The 27191-nt window shown below is 39.9% G+C and overlaps 1 protein-coding gene across 1 annotated transcript in view; it reads right to left on the bottom strand.

Moving 5' to 3' along the window:
• Positions 1 to 26923, bottom strand: part of Tao (Serine/threonine-protein kinase Tao) — a 48511-nt gene extending 21588 nt beyond the window's left edge. The window contains exons 1-7 of the mRNA XM_080285477.1: positions 26694 to 26923; positions 23898 to 24047; positions 20897 to 21092; positions 18258 to 18370; positions 14183 to 14398; positions 13024 to 13177; positions 7502 to 8103 (exon numbers count right to left, since the gene is read on the bottom strand). Of these exons, the coding sequence (XP_080141603.1) occupies positions 7502 to 8103; positions 13024 to 13177; positions 14183 to 14398; positions 18258 to 18370; positions 20897 to 21092; positions 23898 to 24047; positions 26694 to 26849 (1587 nt within the window). The 5' untranslated portion in view covers positions 26850 to 26923. The remainder of the gene's footprint in view (positions 1 to 7501; positions 8104 to 13023; positions 13178 to 14182; positions 14399 to 18257; positions 18371 to 20896; positions 21093 to 23897; positions 24048 to 26693) is intronic.
• Between the last annotated feature and the right edge of the window lie 268 nt (positions 26924 to 27191).

Raw genomic sequence — 27191 nt, 5'->3', positions numbered from 1 at the left:
TAAAATGAAAAAGACATCCACAGGCTCAGATGGTTAATTCATGGTTGGAGGAGGAGAAAGGTTTAAAAAGGTGATTATAAAGTCAAAATTAATATCCGAGATTACTGAATATGAAGGATGGGTTGGGGGGGGGGTTAAGACACTGACACTGAAGACGATGGAGTACTCGCGTCTCACTGCAGAGTTCCCAATACAAAACAAGAGTTATTTTCAGTCTGCAAAAATAAATATACAAACTAATTCTACAAAGCACCTCTCGATTCTGCATGCACAGAAAGCATCTATGTTCTTCTATACTGGCAATGTGTTTCATATAAGGTGTAAGATATCTTTCAATCTGGTAACTAACAATGCTGTAAGATAATGACCATCTTCATACAGTAGCCAAGTTCCATAGTGACTGATAAATGGTGTCAATATGATCCTTCTATAACACAGTTAACAAAACTGGCACAACTTTAGCATACTGCATACAACCAAGAGTGAACTAACCATTAACCACTTCACTCTGATGATAACTTTCATTTTATTCTTGTTATCAGCAAATGATTCAAGCTTACACCGGGCAAACTTTTAAACTGAAAAGAATTTAAAAGGGCTACAGCTAACCCTTCCTGCTTTAAGAGGGTCTCCTGATCTAAACACTGCAATATCATCTGGAGACAGCAAGAATAATATAGAAACTGTTACTGGACTGAAGGTGTTAAGTCAAAATGAACTGCTTCTACATATTCCAGACATACTCAACATGACATTCATATCATACTTTAGTGTTCTCATATTTTCTCACATAGCAGCCTCACAATATTCATATACAATCATGTTCACTACCAGCAGCAACAAATAATTCTTCCCATGTTCTATCAGTCTCCTACTATTCATGTACAATCACACTCAAAACCATCAGTACCATAACAGATAATTCTCCACACGTTCTAAGTATATCACATAACGGGGCAAGTCAGGGACAGCAACAGGTCTCTATATACACAAACTTCATGCAAGTAACCAAAGTATAAAGAAAACATCATGGAACACTGGTATACACCTATTCATAATGTTGTGTCACCTTATACTGCATATCAGAAAAACTGGACACAGCAACTGTTCATTTATACATACAGTATATACCGTGCATAAAATTATGAAGGCCTTTTAAAATACAGGTATATCTGTATGTGTATGTATTAAATACATGAATGTAAATGTGGATAAAACAAAAGTGATATCTTGAGCTGGTGGTGGTACAAAGTACAGGGAGTGGCCATGTGCAGTTTGCCACAAAAGTGTGGGAAGTAACTCTATTGTGTGCAGTATTTGTGAAAATGGATGATTAGGAGATGTAATGGTATTAGAGGTAGACTGCGAGATAATACTGATTTCGTATGTGCGGTGTGTTGGGGAGAGCATGTAGAAACTGTCAGGCACGAAAGGACTGATCTTGTTGATAAGCCTCTTGAGTGTGTGGAAGAGTTTTGTTATCTAGGGGACATGTTATGTGCAGGAGGTGAGACTGGAGCTAGCTCTGTGGCTATGGTAAAGAGTGGCTGGAAGAGGTTCATGGAGCAATTTCCTCTCCTGACAGTGAGAGGGCTCTCCCTCCATGCTAAGGAATCTTTGCAAGCAGCATGTGTTTGGAGTGTAATGCTGTATGGTAGTGAGACCTGGGCAGTAAAGGAGGAGGGTGTTCGTCGGCTCAATCAAATAGAAATTAAATTATTAGATGGATGTTTAGTGCGTCCTTGAATGTGAGACCTGGAGGGACTAGGTTTACGAATGAAGAGTTGAGAGGAAGGATGAGACTGGAGTGTATTGGTGTTGTGATGAGGAGGGACAGATTGAGATGGTCTGGTCATGTGGAGAGGATGGAGGATGACAATTGGGGGCAGACAGTGAGACCTGTAAATGCCAGGGGCAGGGTTGCAAAAGACAGATTGAAAAATTCCTGGGATGAGGTCATAGAGTGTGACCTCAGGGATATGGGACTGAATTAGGAGGCTGCCAGAGACTGAGCGGCGTGGAGTGCTGCTATTAGGTGACCAATGACAACACACGCAAGCATGTCTGAGCCTATGCAAATGATACGAATGTTGAACTTTGTAATGTACATTAACTGTAGACATGGTTCTCCAGCAATCCATATACAGTAATCCCCCACTTATCTCAACGTTCATCATCCGTACGATCCATTACTCAGATGCTGTGATCTAACTGCATTAAACCGTTATACGTACACTTGTCCAATTTATCCAGATAAAATGCTTGTGACCAGGTGGAAAGTACAGCCTCACAAACATTTTCGCCTGTCTGGGCAGGAATAGCCCAGTGGCGCCGTGCTATATGGTTCAGCAGTTCACCCAGCATCTGCAAGAGATCCCCTCAACCATTCCCAGTTCCAGCACATCAACTGTGTAGTGAGCAGCTCCTCTCGTACAGTTGCTACAGCAGTGCCCCGCCTGAGCACATTCTGGGCAAATCTTGAGCAGGTGCATGATTATGCCAGGCACCCGGATTGTGACAGAGACATGGTGCCTCTTTGACTCGTGGAGGATCTGTGTTCTGTATGGCAGAGTGTCATCCAATGCCTGAATTGCCACTCCTATCACCAGTCCAAGATCAACTCTTTTCAGGCCTCTGATCCCTGCCCAGTCCACCCCTTCTCTGCCACCATTACAGCATCAAACCATGCCTTCAGTGATATAATCACAACCTAGTACGTTGTCAGCCGTTGAGTCTCCCTTCATGTGAGTTTGCAGCTGTCTTCTGAGTCACCTGAAGTGGGCAGTCCATCACCACATCCCACAGCCGCTCCCCTGAGCTGACTGCCAGAACCTCTCCTTGACTCTGACTGCAACTACTTTATATTCATCAAGGTATGCCACTAGACCATACAGGATGTACTAGGCAGTGCAACAGCTTTGCCAGCTGCAATGCAACAGTCAGAGTCAAGGAGCTAGCGGGTTATCCAGCACGATACCCTACGAGGTATCATGAGTGTTCACCTTGATTTTATTCTAGCTTACTGTACAGTATCATGATTTTATTCAATTTTACCATGATTTTATTCCATTTTACCATTATGTTTTGTGTGCCCACTGCATTTTTCTTGTGTAGCCATTTCCCCCCCCCCCCCACTGCAGGGGATGGCCCTGCAGTGGTGATTGCTTGTCTGTGGTTGATGGGTCTGCTTGACCATCGTAGCTGCTTGGCTGTGGTTTATAGGTCTGCTTGACAAAACAGAGTAGTGTAAAACAAAAGGAACGTGTTGACGTACTGCAATGGCCTTTTACAATGGCTTTCAAAGTTATGTATGAAGAGGGGACAGGAGAGAAGTCCATTATCCAGACAGATTAATTTCCTGGACGTGCCTTTGGCTCTATTACATCAGATAAATGAGGGATTACTGTATGCTAAACTAATCAAACAACCCACATGTCAAAAAAAAAAAAGCATGTCTAAGCCTGTCATAATATAATGGTCTTAGTCAAGTTTCAATTCACACTCTTTTTGATTCCAATTGTTTTCTCCTGAGTTACACAAGATGACAGTGCATTTTATTTCAAGGTGCCTGTATTAAACCAATCAAAAGCTTACAAAAAAGCTTAAACATATGCAGGAATTAAGTAATTTACATACACACTGTCATATAATGAAACTGGCTATTGCATGAAGCTACACAGTGCAAGCTGACTCTTAGACTACATTACCGAGTAACTTCTCTCAACAAAGAAATATATTAAATTGGTGTAGTTACACACACACACACACACACACACACACACACACACACACACATTAGTGTAACCAACATACAGTATTTTCAGATATGGCCCACTTGCATACTTACGTAAGGCTGATCCACAGCAAGAGCAAATGAGCCTCTAATTAACAGTATTCTTAAATTTTCCACTAATCAGACAGGTAACTTATTATCTGAACAACTTGATCAAACCTATGAAGTCTTTCTCACAAAGGTGCACATCAATACTACACCTTACTGTAACTGATCTGCCAAGTATATCAGACACACGTATTCTTATGTAGGAAGAGGAAAAAAGGGGGGTGAGGGGGGAAACTGTAGAGGTATGATTTGAATCACACTTCTAACATTTTGTCCACTTAAGCATCCTCCTAGGCACTGGTATACAATATTGTTTCACTATTCACTAATATTCCATCACACACAACATACTTCAGCAACTGTACTGTAGAATGTGCTCAGTTACATACAGTACCACTATAAAAATAATCATAACTGAGCACACGTTTACAGTGCAGTAAAGTACACATCCCTTACATTAAGTACAGGTAAAGTCAGTGAGTCCATCTGACACTCTGACAACCACGCCCACTTCATCGCTGTCCAGCAATGCTTGCACATACACAAAACAGATTTGTACATAAAATTTTACTTTTACATCTAGCACTAAAGAGAATATTAAAACACTACACAAAATACTCAACACAAGCACATTCATTACTTTGGTTAATTCACCATATTTTCATCACTGGAAGAATATTATGTACATTCCAGTGTACAGGAATTGCAATTATGTACAATCGGCCAAAGAAGCGATGACCAAATTCCCAGTACCTTTCCCTCAGAAAGTGGTATCTTGCAACTGCCACAACCTGGTTATACTGTATTTCCTTTACTACACACTGGGAGGAGCAGTATTTAGGTAAACAACATTAAACAGCAATATATGTGATGTTATGGCGTACATCTCACAATGCATGAGAGGAAACCGCAATATACCGGAGTTGACGCTAAGCGGTGCAAAAGGAATGTGAAACGCACTGCCTGTTGCTCAACAGTTTCAGGGTTAAAATGTGGTGAAACGAACCTAATGCTTGTTTTACATCCTAAGGCAACAATACTGAGGGAGAAATGTCGCATAAAATCAAATCTAGTTAAAAGTCATGTCAAAATCACAAGTGTCATCAGATCACGAAAATAAACATCTAAAAATATATTCTTATTCACCTTTAAATCTCTATGCAGGAAGAAATTCATGGGGCAAAACAAAGCCATGACTGCTGTGAGCTAACACTGAAGTAATAGAATGCAACAAGGAAGAGTATCCACTAAATTTAGTGAAAAGGTAAAATTACCGGGGATCAACTAAACTCTTTTATGTATTACTTCACATAGGCCAAAGTAGGAAAAAGACAATACTCCTGATCCACACTGTTTCCATGACATTTTTTCTGACTGGCATCATAGTCTAGTGTCCAGATATTTTTATAACTCTGCATTCAAGATGGAGATATGGCAATTTTAGACCAAAAGTTAAAAAGGGTAGTCATTTTTATTGATGATGAAATTTCATTATGTAAGAGAATCAATTGGGCACTCTCATGAAAGAAGACGGAATGGGTGGTGGTCAAAAGCAAGAGTGACAATGAAGACAGCTAAAGACGAATTAGTCAGTAAAGAAAAAGAAGAAGTAAGTGTGACAATAATGGCCGGAAGAGATCCAATCCCATTCATAGCATTATCATGACTAATGCTGACATCCTTGAGCCACTTGGGTGTGACTGGAAATGTGCCAGATTTTGCTTAATATCTATCTATTGTTATTAATCTAAAACAGTAAAGATGAATTTTACTTATATTTTCACAAGATTAGCTTTCTTATATTTCTTCAACACCATAAAAAGGTTTGGAGGGCAGGCAAGTTATGGGAAACATCCAAAAAAGGAAAGAGTATTGTTATCTTGGACTCCCTTTTGAGTGGAAGGTTGCTAGACGCAGGGAGTTATGGTCGAAACTTGAAGCGAGTCATCACTTCCTTGGACGATTGTACTTTATACATATCAATGCAAGAGAAGAGTGAAGTAAGCCAATGTTGTGGAACAGTAGAATATGTCACTCAAGAATATCTTGTTTTTCAAAACTACAGCAAATGACTAGCTTCATTATTAATATAAAATTCCCATAAGTACTGTACACTCACAAGCCTTAGTTTCTGCTCGCCCTCTGAGCCTATCCTTGGCTGACGGGATGTCACAGCCAGGCTTTTGCATCAAACCAAGACCTGCTGTTCAAGGTTACAGTGGTAGTTCAAAGCATTATGAAAGTACAAGAAGAACAGTTTGCTATGAGTGTTACTTGTGCAGCCCAGGAAAGCTTTGAATTACTTAAAAGTCTTCAGTCCATGCTACATCTTGGCTGACTTCCTTTCAGCCCAGGACAGGAATAGAGGATGAGCATAAATTATGGCTAAACATTGTACATTCCATACATAACCCTCACTATTCCCAACCAAACTAAGAGACAATACATGTGAACCACTGCATCCAGAGCACCCACACACAACCCTAACACTCCACTCCCCGGTTTGCCTCCAGCCACCTTCTACTCATATGCTTATTCAGAGTTGGGCATTCAACAAAAGCAATAATTAAGCCCTTCATACAAAAATTAATGTAAGATGTGCAGCTAACAGCAACCAAAACATGTTAGTGAGAAACTTTATAAACACATACAGCTATTTTTGAAACTGCAGTCATATAGCATGAGAGAAAGTTTTCAGTCTAGGTGCCCTAACATTGACAAATGTTTGAGAATCTGAAGCAAGCACTTTTGCAATGGTCAAAACTATTCATTTCCACCAGGCAATCCACTACTTACAAAAGGTTTTGCATATTGCATTCAAATAAGTAGCTTCTTCATATTATGGCACAGAAAGCATAATACAAGGCAAGTCTGGAAGCTCTATGCTTAGCATCACTGAATCATATGCTCGCACTATAGGGAAAACATTATTCTAAGGGTCTCTACATCTATGTACAACAATCAATTTATCATCGTCAAGTAGGGGGAGAGAGGGAGGGAAATGTTAAACACTAATTTAATATACCAGCAAAGTTTAGTAAACTTTAATAAGAATAACTGTTGGTATTAAATTAATTACTATAAGCTTTAGTAAACCGTAAAAAATTATCATTATGAAGGTATGTTAAGAAATATGCACACAAAATATCCTGTACTACAAAAAGGAAACTAATCAAGCTGTTAGTCACCTCACTAACATATTGTTGGACGACTGTTGTAATTGCTGGAATTTACAACTGGAGCCTTCACAGTACCAGTATGAATTTGTGCAACATCTGACCTACATTAGTTTCAAGTATCAGTGTAGGAAGTTGGACTGATCTTACATCAAGTTGTACTTGCAAGGCCAAGAAAGCACTATCAATATTAACTAGTAAGCACTGGTAGCATATCCATTTTGGCACATAACAAAGGGTTATGGTGATTTCCCTTCCTTTATCATGTTAGTGAGTAGGGGTGCTAACTGAGAAGCAGGTGAATCCATCCAGCTGAGTAGTTGGTTAGCTAAAACTGCCAGGCAGCTGCAAAGACTAGCTGGTTAGTCTGGCACTAGTAAGTGTTAATAAGAATGTGTGTTAATCTGGGGGTGTAGTGCACCGTCCAAGCTAGCGAGCAGGTGGCAACGTGAGTGGTGGAAGGCAAAGGGGAGGAGCCGCCTACCCGTCCACGCCGCGAGTCCCGCGACTTGACGGTAGAGGACGCGTTGTTGGTGGCGTTGTTGTTGGCGGTGGAGGGAGCGGTCTGCCCCTGAGAAGGCTGAAGGAGGAGGGTAGGAGTGGTGGAGGATGTAGCGTTGGTACTAGCCAGGGAAGTGAGGCTGGGGGACTCCATTACAGATGATGATATGAGTGGTGAGGGTGGCGTTAATGATTGATGGTGATTATTATTGGGTAGGCCTAAGTCTGTTTGATGAAGTGATGATGATGAAGCTGAGTGTACAAGTGAGGGGGAGGGTTGATATGCCGGTGCATGATGCTGTGGCTGAGGTGAATAATGTGATGGTGGAGGGTGGTGATGGTGGAGGTGAGGTGGTACAGGGGGTACACCTATGTACTGAGCATGAGACGGCTGTTGTGACATGATGGTTGGGGGTGATGGCGCCTGATGGTATGGGTGTGGGGGCTGGTGGAGCAAATGAGGGTGATGGAGGGAGTTGGTGGAAGATGACTGGGACTGCGACGAACTGACCCCAGCTGATATGACCGACTTCTCTGACGTGATGCTGTTGCTCTTGCTGCTGTCACCACCGGCCGCATCCTCCTCTGTGGAGTCTGTCAGTCAGTAAAAGTGCACTGTTACTGGATCACCTACCCGCGTCCCTCTCATCTCCTTGACATTTACTGAGTTTGTTTTATTAGCAACAATCTTTCACAAGCAAACAACTTAAAATGCCAAATGTTTGAAGCTGTCTAGTGTCTCAAATTAATATTTACAATGATTAACATACATAGAGCTGTGAATAAGTTCTGTATTCAATATACTATCTCCAGCATCTTCACAATAGGAGTGCTCCAAGAAGATAAATCAAGGAGAGGGGAAGATCATACACCAGCTGTCTGATTTTCATGGTTTACCAAATGATATAGTGTAATTACACAATGTTACATAAAATTAATATTAGTGTGTACTGAGCATTACTATAACCCATTACCAATGAAAAATCTGCACATATCATGTCTAAATATCAGCCATTATGTACACTACAGTATTTAGAAACTATTGTACCATTTAAGAGCTGTTTATATATATATATATATATATATATATATATATATATATATATATATATATATATATATATAAAGTCAAGATTATATATAAGCTAGTTATTACTAACACTGAATAAATGCCAATTAGAATACCAAATTGGGTTATGTTACAGGTTAGGTTTATCTATCTATGATTAGCTTATTTTTCTTTCTGTATTTCTAAACTTCACACCAAATGATCAAAGCACTGATGGATGGTACTGACGAGACAATAGCAGAATAGGTAAACTGCAACTTTAATTCAAACTACAACATAATATATTCATATATAAATCCAGATTCAATACAAACCTTTGATGCTGGCACATGAACAGCTTGTAGTTAAAAGTTAAGCATGCACTTTTAGAAATAAATAGACATCTGTTCACTCAAACAAGCTGAGCTTCAAAGACAAGTACTAAAAATTCAATCTGACATAACACTTATAAACGCAAGTGAAACTTTCAATCAATTGGAAACAAAATGTCTGAAGACTTTTTTCACCTGCCATAACCTTAAAACAACTGCTAAGGGAAAGCTTTGCTTTCCTCCATCACATGCCTTTTACAGAAAATTGCGCATCTTTTTACTCATAATTGCATCATAAAGGAGTGGGTCAATTAGAAAATTAATATGTCCAGGATGAAGTTAAATTTTTCTCTCTGCAAGTAATAAGATAGAGAGACTGTCACCTGCCTGCTTAATGTCACTATGATTGCAAGTTCTAGATGAATGATTTTTTGTGGTCACCTTGGGCATGAACATGGGTGTAATAATGCAAAGTAAATGTGTCCCGCTTTGTGCTAACTGGAGCAGAGTCAGTCAGCTCTGGGAAAAGTGGGGAAGAATTGTGACTGATGACTGGATCACCAGATGTCACTCCTTCACTGGGAAAAAGCCTTCTGTCATGACACCTCCTAGACAACGATGCTCCTATTTACACCACATGATGTACCCCACTGCATTAGAGTTAACCCATGCAATACATAATGTCTTATTTATTTTAATAATTCTATCACCAAATGATTTCATTCTGCTCAAGACAACTTTAAGAAAGAAATTGCTCTTTCTTGTATTTTGTTTTTCTTCTGGAAGGAACAGTTATTGTGGGCTCATGGCCTTTGGTTCCTTCTTCCTAGCATTAAAAAAAAATAATAATAATAGAAATAAAAAATCCTTCACTAACCCTATTCCTAGTATGGTACTTCCATAATTTAAATATACAGTAAAACCTCGATATAACGGACTTCAATAGACTGGAATTCGCTTTTATTGGACTCAAGGAGCTATCGGACTAAATTCCTATACAGTAATCCCGCATATTTCGCGGTAGTTACGTTCTTGTAACCCCCGCGAAAAGTCAATTCCGCGAATACTCTATTAACAATTGAAAACTTGCACTTGTGTCCACCATGCTGCCCATCACACAGTCCATGTCCATACTGATTGCGAGATAATTCGCCGTCAGACAATTCCCCGTCAAAACATGGACGATTCCCCTTCAGAACAATTCGAACCCTGGACGATTCCCCGCCATTCTATAAATATACTAATCAGTACTTTGATATACAGTACTTATTATTAATTAATCAATACTTTAATAACTATATTTCAGGGGGATCCAGCAAAGTGTATGTTCAGTAGCGTAGGTTCTGGATATTATTTATTAGTTGCACCTTTAGTCAATAATTAACTTTTCTTCCTCGCTGTAGTCGCCTTTGAATTATATTCTAGCGTCACCCATAGCTATCTTCATTAATGAAGGCGAATTGTTTTGTGTTTGTTGTGACTGCGAATTGTCCCGAAACCTCCATACTCATCCCGAAATACCTTCTTACAAGATTGAAAGCACATACTCCATTATGAAGGAAAAACGTAAACACCGTACTGTAATACACAATTATCTACACATTTATTAACAAAACAGTACAAAATAAAAAGATGCATTAACTGGTGATAGCAAACACTCGCACGGTCGTTTCTTAGCTTGTCCAGTAACACAATTTTCTCTGCTAAGGTCATAACTTGATCGTTTTGTCACTTTGGAGTTCTTCCTAATTGTATTATTAGCCTTTGGTGAGGCTGGCTTACGTCCTGGGGCCATGTGGAAAGCAAGTGGGAGGCAAGAGGCTCATATCATAGTGTGGTTACAACCACAACACCCACTTAAGGCAGTCAGGCGTGGACTGAAGAATGCGAGGCAGAGAGCAGTGTTGCCATATCCAAACAACGAAATTATGCTAGGGCAATGAAAAAATTATGCTAGATTGAGCATATTTGTTCCAAGTAAAAAATGAATTATGCTAACTTGAAGCTAAATGATAAAATTCTATACATATTCGTGCAACATATTAATTATATATTGTTTACTATGAAAATATTAAAATGAACCTACATACAGTAAGAGGATAAATATCGGTATCTACCCATACTGCTTTTTCCCACGAAACTTACGTTTTTCTGATGGATTTTGATGTGATTCGTTCGATTTTGAGCATCATTTCCGTCGGAAATAACCAGATTTTGAGATATGACCCCCCTCTATCCCCCTGAAATAATGAGGGATCTTTGGGGAATCGGGGGTTATAAGGAGGGGGGGAAACACAGAAAATGGTCATTTCCGACTGAAATGAAGCTGAAAATCGAATGAATCATACCAAAATCCATCGGAAAAAACTAGGTTTCATGGGTAAAGTACAAAGCTCAAACTTATCCTAACCTAACCGAACCAAACCGAACCTAACCTAAAACCTAACCTAACCTAACCTAATCCAACCTAACCTAACCTAATCCAACCTAACCTAACCTAACCTAACCTAATCCAACCCAACCAAGCCCAAACTGAAAGTAACCAACTATTCAAACATCTTCTTACCTTATTCGTCTCTCTCTCTCTCTCTCTCTCTCTGATTTGTAGCTTTTATAAAATTATTCTAAAAATATTCCATTCCATTCTAAATTATGCTAGAATGATTCTAAAACTTCTAATATGCTAAAAAATATTCCAGACTCGAAAATTTGATCAAAATTATGCTAAAAGAATAAAATTATGCTAGATATGGTAACACTGGCAGAGGGGCCACGGGAAATGGACAGAGGGTGGCGTGAGTTTACCGCGCTACAATTGGAAGCTGTGGGAATTTCAATTTTTTTTTTTTTTTCTGTATATTCAAGGATATTTTTGTTGAACTTATTAATGCTAAGAAAATCCGCGAGAGGGCAAAACCGTAGACAAAAAATCCGCAAAAAATGCGGGATTACTGTATATCGGAAAAAGTCCGATAAAGCCAGAAGCAGTCCGGACTGCCTGACCACTTCAGGTATGTTCACCACAATAAGGTAAATAAAAGACACGTTTATCAGTGTACAGTAAAGTATTATTATATATATTATACCATTTGATTAATGTAGTGAAGTAATAACACAGTTCAGTACTGCAATGGTAGTCAAAACAGTTTAAAAATGTTCATACGATCCCGACTAACGTCTGATATATCGGAAAAAGTCCGGATTAGCGGGGGGAAGTCCAGATGTCGCTTTTATCAGAATTTCACGTTTTTCGGACTGGCTTGGGCCCCAATTAGTCCGTTATAGTGAGGTCTTACTGTAACTATCGGCAGTAGGTGTAAAGGTTATGCAATCCAAGTGGTACTGCTTCATACAACCACTGAAACACTCACTCACAATCCTATATGATAATGAACTGTATTTAAAAGAATAAAGAAAAAAGAAACACTATTTCCATATATTCAGCAGAAATTACATTTGAACAAACAGCAGAGCTGCAGAGTGTGAAAAATGCCAAAGTGGTTTATTCGTTTCTCACTGCATTAACGCTTCCTGAGTTGCAGAATTCACATGAGGCACAATGAAGGTCTGCACAGGCCAAGCTCCAAGTCTCCCATGAGGTACAATCTACACTGGTTATATAACAATGACTCAAGGAGGGTGAGCTCCTTACAAAGAATCAGCTCGGATGGGGTTGAGTTTGAGGTAAGCACGGACTATATTCAGGAACCCCTTACCCAAATTAAGGCAACTCTAATGTAAATGAAACTGATACCATATACTGAAGTGGTATAGTACAGCAGCTAGTTTGATTCCTTCCTGCATATCATCTTTATCTTTTCAGCCAAAAGGACATAATTAATTATTAACATTAATTATATTCAGTTCCAAATCATTCACACGAAGCTGTTACTGGATTTCCATGAATGAGTACTTGCAAATAATTATAAATACTACATTAAACTTTGTTTCTAGTATGTAAAGAAGCAAGCCACATGCAAACATAGCTACGGTGCAAGAATATCAATCAATTTACTTTACATTCCTAAATATGTGTATGGTTACAGTACAGCAAATAGTAACTACAACTGAAATTCAAAAGAGCAATGAGTAATAAATGAGATGTATGGAACACATTGACCTCACCTTCAATATCCCCCTGTTGACTTTCCGTCTCATATAATAGGATCTTTTTCATTTTCCGGTAATTTAAGTTATCAAACTCTCGAACAGCCTTCTTGGTGCGAGCAATAAGATCCAGAATGATATGGGATGATCGGTGTCTTGTTATAAATTCATGCTGTAAAGAAAAGTCCAAGTTTCAAAGACAGGAATAAATCTGATTAAAGAAATCACACTCTGTATACAGAATGCAATGGTGTTAAGTGGTGGCTACTATCATCCACTCACTTGATGTAGTGCTGCCTACTTCTTCCTTCCCCTTTTTCATTCTACTACTGTGTCTGGCCTCCTCTCTTCCTTCCTGTCACTTTTGATTCCTCTTCTCTCTGCTGCAGGTGGCTCTACACTAAGTGTACTGCCTAATGGTTTCCTGGAACCCATGCCCCCTTAGCACAGAGGAATTGTCTTCTCAGTGTCAGGAGGGGCAACAAGCTCCTGAACATCTTCCAACCACTCCTCACCTTTGCCATCATACCTCACTTCCAACATATATATTGTTCCCCAAATAACAACACTCATCCACACATTCAAGAGACTCTCGAACAAGATTAATCGTTTTCCACCTCTCAGCCTCTGCATGCTCGCCCCTATATACTAACCACACAAACTCAGCAATATTCCTCAGCCTACCTTAAGGAGAAATAAGATCTTTATCCAAATAATCAACTGCAAATGTGACAAAACATCATTATTACTAGTGTTATAAATTTAAGCGATCATGTGTAGTAATGTTAAAAGTTCTGGTAGGGCAACATGAATATCAGAAAATCTTTCCAGCCCACTTATACCTACTGCTGCATGTCTATCTGCTACATTCTGGATTGTTATGTGCAAGAAAACCAAAACAAGAAGAGATTAATAAGGACACTACTGTTTAATACACTATAATGGGTCATACATTTTACTTAAACAACCATAACTAAAACAACCTTTGAAAATACAATTGTTCAAGCAACACCACACTAATCATCCCAGCCCTATTCCCTCCTAAAAGATAGGGGGAAATAAGCTCCAGAAATAAAGAGAACTATAATGCTGGATGGTCACACTCTCATTTCCCTATCATTTGAGTTTTAAAACCCTGGTTCCACTTAAAAACAATTAAAAATATACGTGTACTCACCGAGAGGAGCCTTGCAGAGGTAGGTCGTTCCGGTGGTGATTTCTGAAGGCAAGATTCTACAAAATGTTGGAAGTCTTTAGACCAGTCTGGGGCTGACATTTTGGGGGCATCATTTTGGGCAATGTGATACAAGGCACTCATGGCATTCATATTGAAGTAGGGTGGTTTGCGTTCTGCCAGCTCGATGCATGTGATGCCTAAGGACCATACATCAACCTGCAAAAAACACAATGCACTAGAGCAATTGATGCTTCCAGTCCCTTTGCTTCCATCCCACTTCTAGCCCTCTTGAACTTCTCTCTGGCCTTCTGTATACTTCAGCAATCTGAACTGAATCATCTGAAATTAAAATCTCCCAAGGTACCCCACTTCTAAACTCTCTCAATACTGCCTCAAGTGTCAGGATGAACAGCCATGAAGACAATGACCAAGAATCCCTCACTTAACTCTCCACTCACTTTTACAGAAATACAGTAGTTACCCCTTGGCACAAAATCATCAACCTGACAATCCATTCAACACAAAGATTACTCACAGCCTATTTTCCTATCACCCACAGAACTTATCAACACCTCCTTCAAATCCACAAACACACTGTACAGGTTTCTTTCTTATTCCAGGGTATATTCTCTTGCTAATATACACTTATGGTAGGCAATAGTGGGAAATACAATCAGAATGACAAAAAATCCCAACCAAATGGGCAGATTCACATGGCAATGTGGAATGTGAGAGCTGTGAATAAGGAGATCAAGAGGGTACAAGTGGTGAATGTGTTCAAGAGAGCGTGATATGCTATGATGGCAGTGTGTGAAACAAAGATGAAAGGGTGTGATGTGGAGGAGTGGAAGGGTGTGAGATGTGTAAGATCAGGAATGAATGGGCAAGGAAGATGCAAGGAAGGAGTAGCTTTGTTGATGAATGAGGTATGGCAGGTGGAATGAGAGATTACAGATGTGTCAGCTAAAGATGTATGCATGTCAAGTTCGAGGTTGAGAAGGTAAAAAAAGGCAGTGATTGTAGTGTATGCACCGTGTAATGACAGGAGTGAGAGAAAGACAGGTTTTGGGATGAGCTGGATGAAGCGCTGGGAGAAATGCCCAGGAGCTATAAAGTGAACGCAATGGGCGAAATGAATGGAAGAGTAGGCACTGGTCCTGAGGATGACATAATGGGTTGTAACGGAGTACCAGAGTATCAGGAGAAAATGATAATGGGAAGCAACTGAAGGATATGTGTCAAGAGAGGAGGCTGTGCATTAGTAACTCATATTTCAAACACAAAGATGAACATAAATATACGTGGTATGGACAGAATGGGGATCGTGCTGAAAGGAGGCTGACTGATTACGTGCTCATAGAGAGGCCAACGCTGGGAATGGTTGCTAACATGAGGGCAGTGAGGGAACGATGTGCAGGTCCGTCAGATCATACGACTGTGGTATGCGAGATCAAGCTGAGTGGTGTGAGGTGGACCATGTGAGAAAGGAGCAGTCGGGAAGAAAAACTGAAAGTTGAGCAGCTGAGGATCACAGAAATGGCAGATGAATACAGGACCAAAGTTGGGGAGGAACTGAATTCAGTGAATCAGAATTAAATGGATCTAGACAGCTTGCGGAACGAATATAGGGACTGCTTAGTTAGGAATGCTAAAGCGGTGTGGGGTGTGGCAAGAGTAACAACAAAGAAGAGAGGTACGGCATAGTGGGATGAAGAGGTTAACAGAGCAGTGGGGGAAAAGAGCAAGAAATGGCTAGAGTGGTTACAGGACACAGGTTCCATTGAAATAAGAACTGAATATATTGAGGGCAAGACGCACGTATAGAGACTAGTGAAGAGGAAAATGGAGGAGGTAAATGACGATCTAGGAAGAAAAATGAATGCATATTGCTCTGAAATAGGAAGTTATTCTGAAAAGAGATGCAGAAATGTAGGAGTGACAGCAGAAAGAAATGGGAAAGTGTGAAGGATATATGTGGTAGGTTGTTAACCTATGGGGATGAAGTAAGGACCTGATGGAAAGAATATTTTGAAAGTCTGATGAATGGGAATGGAGACAGCAAAGCGACCATTAACATGATTGGTTTTGGGAGAAGAATGCAATGCCAGGAAATGTGAAAATCGCACAGGTGAAGAATGCTGTGAAGTGGCTGAAAAATGGGAAACTAGCTGGAGTTGATGAGGTGTATGCAGAGATAACTAAGTGTAGTGGACAGAACAGAACGAAGTGCTTATTGCAGATACATACAAAGTCATGGATGAGTGAAACAGTGCCAGCAGAGTGGAAAAAGGCTGTGATTGTATCCCAGTACAAAGATGATGGTGAGCCAAGCAAGTGCAAGAATTAACGTGGCATACCACCCCGCTTCTGGGATACATGGCATCTGGCAATGAATGAATGAATGAAGTTTACTGAGTGTTACAGGGAAGATTCATTAGATCGTTCGTTCGTTTTTGAAGGCTCCAACATGCTTGCATGTGTCGGCCTTGGTCACCTAATGGCGGCTCTCCATGCTGCACGATCTATTGCAGCCTCCCTGTTTGGTCCCTTAACCCTGAGGTCACACTTAATGACCTCGTCCCACGTCTTTCTCGGTCTACCTCTCGCAACCTCACCCAGAATATTAACAATTCTTACCTTCTGCACCCAATTATCATCCCCCATCCTCTCCACATGTCCAAATCATCTCAATCTACCTCTCCTCATCACAACACCAATACACTCCAGTCCCATCCTACCTCTCAACTCTTCCATTGTAAACCCAGTCCCCCCCCCAGGCCTTGCACGCAGGGACGCACTGCACATCCACCTAATCATTGTCATTTCTGTATGTTTGAGCCTGTGAATATCCTCTTCCTTTACTGCCCAGGTCTCACTACCATACAACATCACACTCCTAACACATGCTGCATACAAAGACCTCTTAGCAAGTAGAAAAAGTCCTTTCAATGTCAGGAAAGGCAACAGCTCCCTGAACTTCTTCCAACCACTTCTCACCCTAGCCACAGAGCTAGCTCCAGCCCCACCTCCAGCACATAACATGTCTCCCAAATAACAAAACTCTTCCACACACTCAAGAGACTCACCAGCAAGTTCAATCCTTTCACGCCTGACAATCTCCACCTGCTCTCCCTGACATGCCAAACACATAAAATCACCATTATCTCACAGTCTACCTCTGTTACCACTATTTCTCTTGTGCACCATTTATCACAAACACTGAACAAGATGGAATTGTTTCCCACGCCCTTGTGGCAAACTGCACATGGCCACTCTCCCTTGTCTTTGACAGCAGTACCACCAATCCTAGATATCATCACTTTGTTTTAACTTTAATATTACAGCAGACCTTTGCTATAACGGACTAACAGGGAGGAAGCCAGGTTTAGTAAAGCCGAAAATTAATCAAATCTGAGGATCTCCTTATGTCTGAAAGCACATGTTTGAAAATATATGAGAAAAATATAGTCTTGTACTAAAAGTAATAAACTATAACCATTTAACACTTAGCCCATAATGTCATCTTTTTGCAGCTTATTTCACTTTCTTGTTACAGCATTTCATGACTAGTACAGTCCAGTATACAGTAATTTATTACAACAACTCAGCAATCATGATGGGGAGATGGCAATTTCAGCTCAGAAGGGCAGCATACCTGTGCCCCATTTTTTTTTTTTTTTATGTGACCGACTCTGGGCATAGGCTTCACAGCCTGCTTTCAAGGCCCAGTAGTCCTCCTACGTACGCACACCTCTACATGTCACCACTTTGGCGCTAACACCCACCGTCCATACTGAATACATGCAAGGGCCGTCTCATACAGGACTGGTGTATTTAACGACCATTGTTTGGTATAGCCAAGGAAAGTTCAAGTGGGCTCTGAGGCGTCTGTTAAATCCAAAACCCATTATACCAAGATTTGTTATAGAGGGTGTCTACTGTACACTGACAAAGGATCAGACAAATAAGCACAACACACTTATTTCATCTGACATCAATATCACTGCACATTACATAACGTTAACGCAAGAGAATTCAGCTAAAAGTACTGGTTAAAGATAATCATACAACATACCTTTCCATCATACTGCCCTTCATCCATTGCCAAGATAACTTCAGGCGCCATCCAATAAGGTGTACCAACAAAACTGTTTGCTGGGGATGTAATACTTGCACTGCCAAAATCAGCTGCAAATATCACACAATATTTCAGAGACCTATGCACTCAGTACAAGCACTTGAGTTATCTAGTATATGTGACTATTTTTCAATTTAACATAAATTTTCATCCTTTAGCAACCTATTTCACACAGTCCAGTGGCAGAAAAAAAGAATATGACAAACCCATATTCTTTCTAAAGTATTCTTAAACCAAATGGCTAATTAGACTATACTGTATTAAACACTGATATGAGCTTTCTCCTTTTCTGCCCTCAAATGAGGAAAGTGGCAATCATTACATAAATACTGACATACAGTACATATAAAAACACATGCAGTGACTTCATGTCCAACAAGCATTTCTTTAGTACCAACTGCCTTTAATAAGATAGACACAAATATACATAATAATAATACTAATAATAAATAATAATTTGTGAAATCCAAGAAGCTTAATGGGGGGTTCATTACTCCTGGAAGACCCAGGAGAGTTGCTACAGCCAATGTAAACATGTACTGTCTGGGAAAGTTGCAGTGACCAATCAAAACATTTGTTTGATTAACATTACTGAGTGTCAGTCTCCCTGTGCTCTTTCATAATTGTATAATTCATGTATGACATCCAATTCTGCAGAAATAACATTTTATGTTACTAAAGAGCACCTTGTTAGATTTGTTGATGCTTGCAGTAGCAACTTACATACAACAATGGATCGATTCAGACCCAAAATTCATTTCGTCCCCAAATCGTTCAAGTTGGTTAGGTTAAATTGTTAGGGTAGGTTGGGCTAGGTTGAATTAGGCTAGGTTAGTAGGGACAAACAATCTCAAAAGACTGATTTTGGAGGCTGAAAATTCAACATCGCAGGTGGACACTTGCCTCAGTTTGTGTGTAAAACTGATGAGGTTTCTGAAGTTGATATAAAAAACTACATTTTGTGGTAATTTTTAAAAATCACAATAATAATTAGGTCATTGAGAAAAAAATACAATCCTATGTTCTATCCATGAGGGCTCTCCAGCAGTTTCACCGCCTATTATAAAGTACTTTTTTTTCTTTTTTTAGGAGGGGAGGGGGGGGGAGGGCCTTGGAGTGACATATGATACCAGACTCACCTTCATGGACCATGTACAAGACATCAAGAGGCGGTACAACCCCCGACTCAATACACTTAGGACAACTACAGGCCTAGACTTTGGGCAACAAAAAGAAACACTCTCCTTACTCTGAAAAGCAATATATTAAACCTGTGATGTCCTACATCTCCCAGGCATGGACTCCCATTCTATCTAATAACCATTACAACATCTTCCACATCATACAAAATATCCTATGCATCACCAATGGCTGCACCAACACCACTCCTGCAGCCCACTTACACCCTGAAACTAAAGTCCTTCCTGTCAGAGACTATCGTGATGTGAGGGGCACACAATTCTAAGCAGTAGCCTGTGCCAATACACAAAACTCCTGTCAATACATGAGACACATACAGCACACATAGGCATATAAAATAATCACCACATAAACAAGATCAAACCCTCTACAACAATATCCCACCTCTAGACATTCCAGCACTAGCAATGAAGACAAACCTGCACACTCACTTCACACACAGGGCAATACAACTTGACCTTAACACCAAACTACAAGCCTCCCTCCTCACATCCATCCATTGGAGGTATTCTTAAATAAAGATGATCAAGCTCATCAGGCAAGGCTTAGAAGTTAGAACAGAACATCACCCAGCCCTCTTCTGCTACCAGCTTAGATTTTGGTTGTGTGGAATCAGATGGCATGTGCCCAGCTTGTAGAATAGGCCCACACAACACAACAAGGCCCACACAACACAACACACATAAGGGAGCACTGCACAACACATGCCACATTAGGACACAAACACACCATCAATGGTGTAGGGAACATAAGAGTCAACTCCAGAGAGTGGATGCTTACCTGTTCTTGACTGGTTTGCTCAATCAAACGGACTGTGGTTGAGCAACAACAGCAATACCATAACTCTTATCACACATTTTGTAGACAGTACCCTCAGCACAAAGGAGAAGCCCCTTCATAGTTAGGAAGTCTACAGTTCTTCAGTTCACTTCTCATTCTAGCACTGGAATAAGCCACTGCTCCTCCTCCTGCACTCATCACATTTCACTGGTACAGTAACACAACTCCTCAATACATTCCAATCAGCTGTGCCATCATCCCACACACTTCCCATTCAGTGATCAATTACCTAAACATACCCACTTGTTGCACAAGGAAAATTTCTCAACCTGCAGTCTGCCTCTTAATAGCTACCACTGCATCTCTTTTGGACCCAGCTATTACAACTTGTATACAGAACTGAATTCCTTACAGATCCATTACTCTACTTTTTAGCAACTTACAGTACAAGGTACACATTGGTAGGATCCTTTCTCTGCTATCCCAAAAGAAAAACAAAATAGCCTTAACCCAATCACTGAAGCACTGTATAACAATGTTTGTCCGTTGCACCTACTTGGAAAACCATACAGCTTTAATGATAATATTTCACTTACCAAGCTTAACTGTGCCATTTTCAGTAAGAAGAATGTTGCCTGCCTTGACATCGCGGTGAATCTTGCCCAGAGAGTGAAGGTAAGACAGACCCTGTAGGCAACCCTCACAGATGGCACTGATCTCTTCTTCACGCAGTGGCTGACGGTGAACCTCAATAATGTCTGAGGCAGAGCCTAAGCAGTACTCCATCACTAACTGAAAAAATAAATACAAGAATAAATATAACTTAAGGAACTTATTCAATACAACTAGTAGACTTTAGCACACCCAATAGTGCCAAATGATTTTAGTTATATTGCTTAAGAAGATCTAAAAGTGCATGCATTACAGGTCCTTTAACTTGTTACACCATGGGAATGACTGCTCATATTAAACTGCCATGATGAGATGAAACTGAGGGGTACTTCATCGGGAGTATCTATGCCCCATGGGGGTATGGGGACCAAAATCTGGGGTTATGTGGGGGGGGGGGGGGGATGTAGTAGAGTTCAGCTTGAATTAAACATATATGTTTTTAGTTTGCTTTGTTTGGTGACGACCATCATCCACTCACTTGATGTAGTGTTGTCTACTTCTTGCTTAGCCTGTATCATTCTTTTTCCATGCCTCCCCTCCTCTTTTCCTATTTCTCCCATTTTTCCTGTCACTTCTTATTGCTTTTCTTTACATGTGGTTTTACATTGAGTGACAAGCCAAATGGTTTCCTGTCAGCCAAGAAACCATTTACAACGCTGGGTGGTAACCATATAACCAAACCATATGTGCTCCCTATGTGTCAACAAGTTGGTTGGTGGAGGGTTAGTGCCCCTCCCCAAAAAACAAATAACTCAAAGTCAAATGGCCACCCCTTATGGGAGTGTGACGTCTGGCAGTATATAGATTGACGGATAGATAGATGTTTTTAGTTTGCTTTGTTTGTTTGTCTGTTTGCTTTTTCAATGAAACTCATTAAAGTATGTGAGAAGTAAAAATACTCTTTCATAATAAAAAACACAGGAATCAAAGTTATTGTAGACTTTTTTTGTTTTAATACAAGGAAGAAGGAACCGAAGGCCAGGAGCCCACAAATAGTTGTAGCTAGTCTATATATTTGTCATTTGCTGTTTTCTCACAAGCAAATGAAGTGGATAAAATCCTAATGATTTTCTTTCCTGCAATGTTCTTAATTATCCATATACAGAGTACACCCACACTACTGGCAGCTTCTCATGTCATACTGGCACCTAATGGAAATGGTGATGGTGGTGATTTTGAGTCTGGTGAAGGGGGTAAGGGGACATCGTGTGCAATCCATCGGGGGTCTGGACAAGGAAAAAGGTTAAGAACCCCTGCTTTAATCAATTAATCTTATTATATGATTAAATGTCAGGACCAACTGCCTAGCCCCGGCCTCCTACGCTCCTCATGGGGCAATGTAGGATTGGATGATGGATGGATGGATGGATATGAAGACTATTTACTGAACTTAAGAAAAACTCCCTCAGACTGAAAACAATAATGGATAAAGTATAGAAAGAGTTTAACAAGGACTACAACTTAAAAACTGACTGAAAGGCAATCGCTGAACTTTGAATCTTGCGAAATGCAAACAGAATAAGTGAACAGTATAAACTGCGGGAGACAGTTATGAATTGTGAAGGCTTGAATAATCAGTGAATGGGTGTACATATGCTCTAATGTAAATGATACTTTGTTGATGGCTGCTTATAATACAGTAACTTTATTTTTAATACTACCCAAAATTTTATAACTGGGGAACTGGGATACAGTACTTATATAAAAACAAGAAAAAATCAATGCAATAACCATTAATCTCTACCCTGTTGCTATTTGTGCCTTTTTTTTAATATATTACTTAAATCTTTGGAAATGGAAAAGTGGAACAGAATGATGAAAAATGGAGACACTGCATGTGTTACCAACTTCTCTAAGCCCTACTACTAGGTACTCCTACAAGCTGTTTCCTGTATCCGCTATCTGGATCCCACGTACATGGGAAGCTGAACTGGAATGATTAGAATGTAGTCACGAAGTACATTTTCATATAACTTTCACGAAAAGATAACAGCTGCTAAAGGGGGTCACCTTCCAGTCATGGGAACAAATACAGCTGGGCAGTGGATCTGCCTGGTTATACAAATGCCCCTCAACTCTCTCCCTATCCCTCAAAAGGAAGGTGGTGGATTGCAGAAGGTAATCTGTAGCCTTCATTCACACCCAGATGAACCCGAAGCTACAACAAACATAACAACACTATCAACAAAAACCATATGCAATTAAATGGCAAACTGTGTACACCTGACTTATGGCTGCTTGAAAATCATCCCAGTAATATATACTACCCAGCAACTCCACTTGATCAAGGAATGGTTACATGATCTGCACACACATTCCTCAACATTACAGCACTTATGTTTCCCAAGAACAACAGTGAGCCACATAAATTACTCTCTCAATATCCCTGGAACTACATCCATAACAACCTCTAAAAATACAACTCTCTCCATTCCCAGAGACTACATCTGTCCCTTCCTCTATAAAGCTACCACCTATCATCAGGCTTGTAAACTATGGTATGCAGTCAAATCTGAAATATTTGGGTCTAATGGCTTTGTGGAAAATGGAATATTTTGGAAAGTTGAATCACAATGATAATTATGAGAAAATCATGTAAAAACTAACCTACAGTATCAAGAACTGTAAATGCAATGAAGTATCTTGTATTACTTATATATCATCTGTGGACATTCTTGTCCACAAATAAACTTTACCTCCAAACATGCAGTGCTTGTGTGGGGAGAGATGCCACCAACATCTTTCTATTGCATGAAAAAATATTTTGGGAGGTCGAAGCATTTGGAAACTGTATGTTCAGATTTGGGAGATTGTATTGTATCAGGTTGTCTCTGGACTGTACTGTATCAGGTTGTCTCTGGAATGTTATTACAATATCTGGTGAGCTCAAGCTGCCACAACTACATAGCAAAATCCACAACTTACCCAAACAGTAGATTCTTTAAGATAACAGCCTCTGTATGTAACGGTGTTAGGATGGCGTAGACTGCGAAGGAATCTAATTTCTTTTAAAATATCTTGCCACTTCTCAGCACTTTGTTTTCCATTATACGACATTTTCTTAATTGCCACCACCTGCAAACAATGGCTAATGTACTATGACCTTCCAAAAAGCATTAAAAACAAGAATAACAAGAAGCAATATTACCGTGGAAATCTGTAAATCAGACATGGAGCTATAGAAAAAAAATCATAAGGAATATAGCCTACAAATGAAAGATATAGGAAAAATCAATCTTATCTTCAAGAAAAATATAAATATAGACATACTGTATATAAAATCACACAATAATTCCCCAAGTGACATCATCATCAATCAGCCCTTTCCCACCCTAGGGCAGTGCTCACCTTCCTACTCTTATCACTGTCCTCACTGTAGCTGAAAATAACCTCCCCTGCAGTACCTTTTCTCACAATGCACCCTCTTAACTCACAACATGGCTCATTACACTGCATAAATATCTGAAGGGACTAATGCTTTCCATTTCCTGAACATTCAAGTTAACTCCCTGAAGTCATACCTCTCCAGACCACTGCTTTACATTTTACTACATTCACTTTCAATATTTTAGTTCCTCAAACAAATTTCCAAACTCATTCACCAAGCCTTGCAACTCCTGCTCACCTTAGCCCCTCGAATGCAGCTAAGGTGGTAAAAGTGAGGCCCCTGGTGTGGCAATCCACCCAAAAGTTACCCACTTTCAATTCAATAATTTTCATAATACACAAGACAAAAAAATTAATACATGCACAAGAAAGCTAAACCTTTCTACTTACCTATGAGCACTTACGTGAATGTCTAGATGCTCCTACTTTGCCACAGAGCTAAGTGGAAGCAACGTCATTACCTCCATCAAGGAGGTTATGTTTTCACCCCTGTCCGTTTGTTTGTTGGTTGGTTGGTTGATTTGTGAGCAAGATTACACAAAAAACTACTGGACGAATTTCCATGAAACTCGGTAGAAGAATGGGCCTTGGCCCGGAACAGACTCCATTATATTTTGGTGCGGATCCGGATAAAAGTGCTGATCCAGGATTTTTTTTTTCACTTTCTTTAACATTGTGAGACATGGCATTTTTCGGCATTTTCATAAATTTTTCAATGAATACTGCATGGATCTTGATGAAAAAAATCACGCATATTTAGGATGTTGGTATCTAAGAATGTGTACAGTTTGGCGCGGATCCATATAAAATTCCGGATCTAGCGGATTTAAATATGCTTTTATAGGGGGATTGTCTTTTCCCAGCTGCCATACAGTAACAAATAGGACTTGACTACTGAATTAAAAGGAACTGCATGTTGGGCCTCGGCAGAGGTATGTGCTCTGCTGAGTGCCCTTGTAGTTTTTTATGTTATTGTGTGTCACTGTAGCTATCCGTCGTCCTCAACCACCCCCACGTTCACCCACCACACTTCACCACGACGCACCACTAAACACGTCACTTAGATCTGCACTATGGTGTATGTGTCATTTAGCTCTTCAGTATCATTATTTTACAGACATTATAAAATAAAATAGTGTTATATTTAACAGTCAAAAACTAGTCAGTAATAGTAAACAATGCTAAACCCAATGAAATATATTTACACAGCTTACACCAGACACTTTTATTTTCTAAATATTCATTCATTTACACTTATAAATTAGTTTCTTTCACTTATTTACATTTTACGAGTCGCTTTTCTAGACACTGATGAGTGTGAAAGTTGTGTGTGGTGGTGGTCGTGTGAGGAATAGGCAGTCAAAGTCACGGTAGTGGTGCGCGTCATGGCTGTGAGTACTTCTTCCACCTAATTCTCTTCACCAACACTGGTGAGATCATATGCCAAATCTTCATTCCCATCACTCAACCTTTCATTCGGATCACCAGTATCACTGAATTCACTATATTCCTTGTCACTTTCACCAGGACCAAACAGAAGCCCTGGATACTTTGTGGGTGTAACATAAGTTGGGGATGGTAATTTCAAGCGTGGTGTGGTTGCTTGTTTGGCACTTTTTTCTTTTCTTTTGGGGTATATTTAATACTCGAGTTGCTCGTATCACTTTCACTAGCAGGTGTATATTTTTGTTTGTCCCCTACGAACTGTAGCACCTTTGTTTTTTGTTCGTACAGGGTGCAGTTTTTGAAATAGAATTGTGGATAAAGGAACACCACAGTCAGTCGACAAGTCTTTTCAAAAGGGATGTCGCGGTTAAGGGGTTAAGAATATAGTACTGCAACAGAGCAAACAAAATCTGCAGCCAATTTCCAAAACCCACCATCTTTCACTAGCAACATCCCAACACCCACTGTCCTACCTGATGTATATCTTTTTTTTAACCCCATCCACACATACACTGAATAACCATGGAGACATGGCACATCTATTTCAGACCAACATTAAAAAAAAAAAAAAAAAAAAAAAAAAAAAAAAGGTTATTTTCAGCATGGACTGCCACCCATGTGCAATGTAGAAACCAAAAGGCTTTTAATGGCCACTATCAAGTACAGTAAAGTCTGAACAAGAAAATCACAAATTCTGACTGAAGCATTAAAGTTTCAAATAAGTACCGGGCAAAATACAACCCCAAATACTGTAATACTAAAAGTGTCCAAAAATTCAATATTGAAATGTATACATATCAATCAACAGTAGAAACAAAATACTGTATAGGATCATAATACAACAGATTACTGAAGCCAACATAAACCTAAGTAAGATCCATGTGTTACCTCCTTGGTGGCCAAATGACGGGCATAGTATACAGCTCCAAAACTTCCATGGCCAATTTCACGCAGGTCATCAAAAAGTCTATCCGGGTCATCACGTTCAAAGAGGTCGGCCACCTCTGGGTTTCGGAGGCTTCCCGGCCGAGAAAGTGTGGTCATCTTTAGGGTGAGGCAGCCAAGGCTAACGCACTGGCTCTTTTTACCTACTGGTTACATCACACCTCACACAACTGCCATCTGAAAGATATAAAGTTGGTTCATTAAATGATATAAATAATACTGTACCTCCCTCACCAAAATGTAAAATATCACCAAACATCCTTCTCCAACAAACATTTGACTTTATGCAAGGAAACATTTCCATTTATTACTACACCATCATCATCATCCAGACTTTTCCCACCCAAGGGCAGGGTGAGCAGTAGCCCAAATTTGCCCACTCCAATGAGCCATGCTTCCATTCACTCCTCATTCAAGCCCCCGGAATCCTGGCTCTATCTG

Source organism: Coenobita brevimanus, chromosome 106 (assembly GCF_032717465.1).
Source record: "Coenobita brevimanus isolate Jiangsu-jjx chromosome 106, ASM3271746v2, whole genome shotgun sequence".
NCBI classification, from domain to species: Eukaryota; Metazoa; Arthropoda; class Malacostraca; order Decapoda; family Coenobitidae; genus Coenobita; species Coenobita brevimanus.
Note: the sequence above shows the minus strand (reverse complement) of the source record. Positions and strands in the feature narration are given on the sequence as shown.